Here is a 6,886-nt window from a genome sequence, read left to right on the forward strand (position 1 = left end):
TATTCTAAACTACTTGAAGGTAAACAATTGTACAATTGTAAATACTGCATTCTATTCCAGTTTAATGTAAAGAGACAAACAACTAAAACTAAGCTGACTTCCCTGTGATGCTTTTAAAACACCGCTTCACCTAGAGAACATCTGTTTAGCATGTATTAAGTAGAAAATGTTCCTTAAATGCTGGAACGTGTTTCTTTAAAATTAGCATGATTCAGAATTCACCTTTTTACTCCACTCAGTTTTATGAAGCAACATTTAAAGGGAACCCCGTGTATTAAGACATGTATGGCTTAAAATAACATAAATGATGTCTCTTACTGAAATATGTTGTAGAAAACCCATGAAAGATGAACGTTATTTAAAAAAATCCACATAGTTTATACATATTTGGACTATGGGGGCGCCATTATTTCAATGAAGTCAAATGGTTGCACTCGGTGAGCTACTGGCGCTATCTGTTGTTCATTTTACCGAAAATTTCAACCAAAAGCCGCACAATGTGGCATCGTATCAGTATCCCGAGTTGTTTTGCAGTAAAATGAACAGATAGCGCCAGTAGCTCACCGAGTGCAACCATTTGACTTCATTGAAATAATGGCGCCCCCATAGTCCAAAATATGTATAAACGATGTGGATATTTTAAATAACGTAAATATTTCATGGGTTTTCTACTACATATTTCAGTAAGAGACACCATTTATGTTATTTTAAGCCATACTGTCTCACAGTCTTAATACCTGGGGTTCTCTTTAAAAGACACTCTAAACACTGGATTATAGCACTAGGCCATGATGTATTTGGGTATGATGTATACAAATGACACTGAAAAGGCTATTTGTGTAACATCTATTTATTACCACCAGAATATGAGAAATTTTGAAAATACAAAGATCAGCTTATTTAAATTTCCAAATAAGAAAAATAAAAGAAGCACAAACATGAGGTTACATTGTGTATCACAAATAAAGGGAAGGAGTAAAGTTCTTACCAAACAAAGTGAAAGACTCAGTACTAGAGTACTAAATGTAAAGAATATTTTTTGCTACACTCTGTGACTCTAAAGCCGATATTTAATTTGACAAAACTGGAATTGGAAGAGTGGAAAACGAGAGACAGAAAAAAGAGGAAGAAAGAAAGGAAGGAAGAGCAGGATGTTAGTTGAACAGTAAAGTTGAATGAGAGGCTGGTTTAGAGCGCCCCCCTGTGGCTGCCTGAAGTTATAACAGGAGGAGCAGGATCGGCTTTCACTACAATATGAAAAAGAAAACGAATTCAAACTGTTTTTCTTCGGATTAATCCTTTTTTTCTAAAGAACAATTCATGTATGCATTGTAAAAAAAAAAAAAAAAAAAAAAAAAAAAAAAAGACACCATATCAACAATAATAGTAATCATCAATATTACAAATAACAACTTTTTTTAACCAATAGATGCTGGTTTGCAGTTGAATACGATTCTGCTTTGCTGATCACATCTCCCACAGACACCCACACAGAGAAGAAGTCCGACCCCACACTCACCTCCACTATGAAGGGCCAACTAAGGATTCAAGCAGGAAATGTAAGGACCGGAAGGATCAAGTGGGGCAGGAAGGGGAGGGAAAACGTGGTAAGATCAAAAAAATGTGAGTTGGGGGACTGGCGGGGACAGGTTTCAATAAGGTGGACTGAGGCAGTTTTAGTAGCACCCTGCTGTGGAAGTTTCCGCTCCCCTTAAGCAGACTGACCCCAGACACCACCCTGTTTTTCTTTCTGGACAGTGGAGTAAGTGTGAGAGCAGGGTGAGACTTCTCCTCTTTATATGCATATTGAATGTGTGGCCCTAAAGCGGGCATGGGTGAACCTCGTTTACGCTCCAAATGTGAATGTGTGAGAGTATGTGTATGTATGCATGTGTGTGTGTGTGTGTATTTGTGTACGTGCATGTGTGCGTTTGTGATCAGCAGCACCTGTTACATGCACATATAGGTACCCTACGCGTCATTTAGACAGCACTAGCAGACTGAGACACAGTTACTCCCCATCACTGATACTCTAAACTCTACCAAGAAAAGCAGGAGGAGAACAAGTGGAGAGACAGAAAGAAATAAAGAGGGCGATAGAAAGAAGGGGTCAGTTTAAGCACGCTCTCCACGGATGCGGCGTGCCAGCTGGATATCTTTGGGCATGATGGTGACACGCTTGGCATGGATGGCACACAGGTTAGTGTCTTCAAACAGACCGACCAGGTATGCCTCACTGGCCTCCTGCAGGAATATACACAAGAATCGGTCAGTTGATTAAACATAAACACAAGCAAAAAGAAGGCAAATAGGAACATGTGCAAAAAATTCAACATCTAAAGAATACAAAAAACAAGACTAGATATATAACATTTTGAATTAGATTTTATTTTTATATTTTCTGTTCTCATTTTAAAGTTTTAATTTAAGTGTTTTTGTCATTTTTTTAAGTTTTTGTTTTAATATGTCTATAGCTTTTAAAAAGTTTTAGTTTGTATTTCAAGTTTAAGTTATATGAGTATAATATACGTTATTTAACTTGAGTTTAAGATATCATATATATATATATATATATGGGGGATAAGTAAAGTTTATCAAAATCAAATTTCAGTTAGTGTTTATTTTATTTCCACTAATGAAAATATATATTATGGTTTTAGTTTTAGTTAGCAATAATAAACCCACTACGCACCTGCAGTGCACCAATGGCCGCGCTCTGGAAACGCAGGTCAGTTTTGAAGTCCTGGGCAATCTCTCGAACCAGACGCTGGAATGGCAGCTTACGGATCAGCAGCTCGGTGGACTTCTGATACCGACGAATCTCACGCAAAGCCACGGTACCGGGCCTGCAGACAAGAAAGATGCTTAATGCAGGGGTCCTTGCAACTCTTTCTTTTCTGGGTACAGTCACAAGTCTGGAATGTCACCTGTAGCGATGAGGTTTCTTGACTCCTCCAGTCGAGGGAGCGCTCTTGCGGGCAGCTTTGGTAGCCAGCTGCTTACGAGGAGCTTTTCCTCCGGTGGACTTACGTGCAGTCTGCTTAGTACGAGCCATTGTTAGTCAATATCACCTGAGAGAAAGGCAAACACTGAGTATTAGAACACAGTTAAGTCAGTAAATCATGGGCAGATTATGATTGGCAGGAATGTAAAACAACTCTCGGAATGAGCTGAGTTAAGGTGCTTAATAGGGCTTTCTCTTAGCTGTGTAACATACAGCATTGAGTCTCGTGCACAGACGGACTAAGATATAAAAGTGAGAAAATCTCTGCTAAAAATAGCGGCTCTAGTTTCACACTTATTTTGGTATTTGACTCCCTGCCCCATATGCTATTTCAGGCCACTTCCTCCAGCACGTCACATTAAACCCAATAAATAAGAGTAACCACTTAGCATGGACTGAGACAGCCTTTCAACCAATCACAGACGACCGTAAAACAACAATAAAGCAGCAGCCAGTAGAGATTGAAGAGCGGAATAAACTAACCAATCACATGCCGTTCTCCCAGTTGTGGGGGCAGATCAGTCCGTCTAAGCCCCGCCCTAAACCGCAAGATTATGGCTGCAATTTGAACGGCAACTGGAGAGAGTCCGTGCACTGAGGCACAGGGGAGGACGCAAACTTTGAAATAAAATTCAAAATCGATTGAATGCAACGCAAAACCAATAACACAGTACGGTAGCAGGCATCCTTGGGTAACTAAATAATCGCTTAGAAGGGAAATCTGACGCGAATTTACGCCGTTTAACCGAAGTAAACAGAGACATACGAATGTGGGACGGGTTTCAGTGTGTCCTCCGACACGAAAAGGAGAGCCTGTTTTCTCTCGCGCCTCGCCATCGGCTTTCTCGTTTTCAGACGATGAGATTTTAACGTTTTGACGCTTAAAATAAACATCATTCTACAGGAAAGTTTCACAAAGCTGTTGAAAAGTATTTCAGAGAGGAGACCGTGATGCATTGGGGCACTTACCTCAGGTGAACGTGTTTTAATTCGCGCGGTGGAATATGTGCTCGGCTCGTCTGGCAGCGTCAGTATTTACTATCTCACACACAATGGGAGCGGAGCGGCCAGAGCCAAAATGGCCGCGATGTCAATCATTTTCTCCCAGAATGCACCTCAATAAAACTGTAAACACAAAATTGCCGTTTTTTTTACAGTACCAGTTGCGTTATGGATTTGCTTTACATTACGAATTTCCTTGGCTTAGAGCCAAATGTAACACAATTTATTATTAGGAAGTATTTAAAGCACCGTGTTTCAGAAGAGGTTTTACTGCAATCCCTTTGTTTTTCTCTTTGTTCCAGTCATCAGGTTTAGAGGAGACAGGCTAATGGGTTTATCTGCTGCTGGTTGTATAATAATAATAATTTATAATGTTATTACAGATTTACTTATTTACAAAAAATAGCGTTCACATTGAACCCTTCAATTTAAAGTATTTTAAGTTCATGTAGGCTACTCTAATTTTATATAGATACAGAATTGTTTTGTGGCCTAATGTATGGTTCAGACATCATCTGGTTTTCATGCATCTGAGTGTTGGCCAAAGATGATCCTAGAGCAGTCATACAGTGTTTAACTTATTTCAGCCTGACATTCAAAACCACCCTCCAGCCATGTGGGAACTCTGTCTCAACCAGAGTCTGCATTCCTTTGTCCCACGCTGGCTATTTTTAAGGCTTCAGTGACATTTCAGGAAGGATGTGCCATTTTCAATGTACCAAAACACATTTGGTTTATTTTTATATACCTCGCAGTATTTGCGCATGTGAAGAAGCACTCGGGACTGTGATATAATGTAGTGAAGGGTCTTCAAAGTTTTTCAAGACAATAGAGACATGGAGGGCCCCCCTGATACAAGATGTGTCAAGCAGAGCTACATATTAAGCATGTCGACTTCAATAGCCTTTTAACAGAAACTAACCATATAATGAATAATAGTAAATATTATGTTACATGTATATTATGTTAAGGCAGTGGATCGGAACTATACGCATTATTGTTGTTGCACATGCCTGCATATGACTTGTTAAAATGCATCATAAAAAAATGTTGATTTTTATTTTTTAAAGTTTGATTATTTGTTTGGTTTTGTTGTATAATGTTTTATTGGTTTTTTGGAGTCATTTGTTTTAATTTTACTAGTCAGACGGACATTTTCAGTTACCCGAACGTTAGCTACAAGTTTATTAAAAATTCACATTTTAATTTTACTGTTCAAGTTTATTAAAAAACATTTATATATAAATATATATATATATATATATATATATAATTTTATTTTTATATTTATTTATGCATTTTATACAACACTGTTAAGAATACTGAGATAAAACACAAAAAAACTACAACAATCAATGTATTTTAAAATTATTACTTTATTGTAAAATATATAATATATTTTTTATATTAGTGCTACCAGTATAACAACAACAATATTGTAACTTATTTGTAACATTTGAACTTTTAATTTAGGGCAGTATTTTGTCATTGCAACATTTTAGTGCAGCCTTCACTAACAACTGCAATTGGATTTATATTGTATACCTAAATTCACTGTTATCCCACTATATTGTAACCATCAACAACGATGACCACACTCAACAAAACTGAATATGTGAATTTATATATTAATACTAGACACCTTAAAGATAATGTGGACCAAAAATCTTTGTCTTATCTTTATGTTAACATACTTTCCAGCCTTTTGTTTTGGAGCTTTAATGCATCCTTCATTCTCTCATGGTGCAAACAGCAATAAACTGTGTCATGTGACAGTTTGGACTAACCACGTGACACTGCACATATTTAATTGAGACCCTTTATTTTTTTCCATATTTGTAGGAAATGCACTAAAACATCAGTCAGTAAGGTTTTTAGAGCTTTATAAATGAAAACCTTTTTTACTGTCACTATTGTGACCGGTGGGATTAAATTGGTTGAAATTGACTTTGTGATGTTTTTTATGCCCATGTTTTATTTTTTTTTAATGAAAAATTACTTGACGGACCCCCTCCAGTACCACTGCGGACCCCCAGTTGAAGACCCTTGTAGCGTGTTGAGTGATTGTCTCAAGGGTCCTGAAAGCATTTAATTATGGATCACGGAGTCTCACAGGCTTAAAGTGCTTTGAAGTATTTAATGTGACACACTCTGTAATTCATGTATAAATTGGGTAATGCATCAGAAACATTTAAAGATTGTCGATGGCTGCTGGGTAGAAGCAAATTGTTATTTTATTTAACATGGCATATAGGGTATATATGTATATATCTATATATATATATATATATATATATATATATATATATATATATATATGTGTGTGTGTATGTGTGTGTGTGTGTGTGTGTGTGTGTAATCCCACACTTAATCAATGTGGTGGGTCACAAGAAATACCTTATAAATGTAGGTGATATGAAAGAATGCATAAGGCTTTGCAGTTTCACAGTGATATACTGTACACTTATATTTTCCAAAACCTAGTTTACTTTCTAGGATCACATCTAAACACTATTAACCTACCATACATCCAGTAGTCCACCTCCTATTATCGTGAGATTAATTACAACATGAGATGCCCTCTATAATGCTTAATGTAGAACAGAAATACAGATGGTAATACTGCTGATTCAGCGGTTTTATTGCAGTATTTTTTATTCCACTTCCTTGTATGCTTATCATGGGAAAGTACAGTAAGGCTCATTCAATGCTTCTACCAGCTGCAATGCCTTTTACGAACAACAGAGAGCACTGTCCTCCTGATGAAATCAAGCAGATTGTCTGATTCATTCATACAAACTTCTATGCTGTTGAAGAGCCAGCAATATTACTTGCAGGCACGTGCAGAGGGGGGTGCAGAGGGGGTGGGGGTGCTTGAGC

General features: G+C 37.4%; 1 protein-coding gene across 1 annotated transcript; it reads right to left on the reverse strand.

Moving 5' to 3' along the window:
* Nucleotides 1-834: 834 nt before the first annotated feature.
* On the reverse strand, nt 835-4,124 carry LOC109085901 (histone H3.3A). Its single transcript, XM_019100394.2, has 4 exons — nt 3,974-4,124; nt 2,928-3,071; nt 2,693-2,846; nt 835-2,244 (listed from the first exon to the last, which is right to left on the reverse strand). Exons 2-4 carry the CDS (start codon nt 3,053-3,055, stop codon nt 2,116-2,118), a joined length of 411 nt encoding a protein of 136 aa, XP_018955939.1. The 5' UTR covers nt 3,056-3,071; nt 3,974-4,124; the 3' UTR covers nt 835-2,115.
* Nucleotides 4,125-6,886: the final 2,762 nt, after the last annotated feature.

This window comes from Cyprinus carpio, chromosome A5 (assembly GCF_018340385.1).
Source record: "Cyprinus carpio isolate SPL01 chromosome A5, ASM1834038v1, whole genome shotgun sequence".
NCBI lineage: Eukaryota > Metazoa > Chordata > Actinopteri > Cypriniformes > Cyprinidae > Cyprinus > Cyprinus carpio.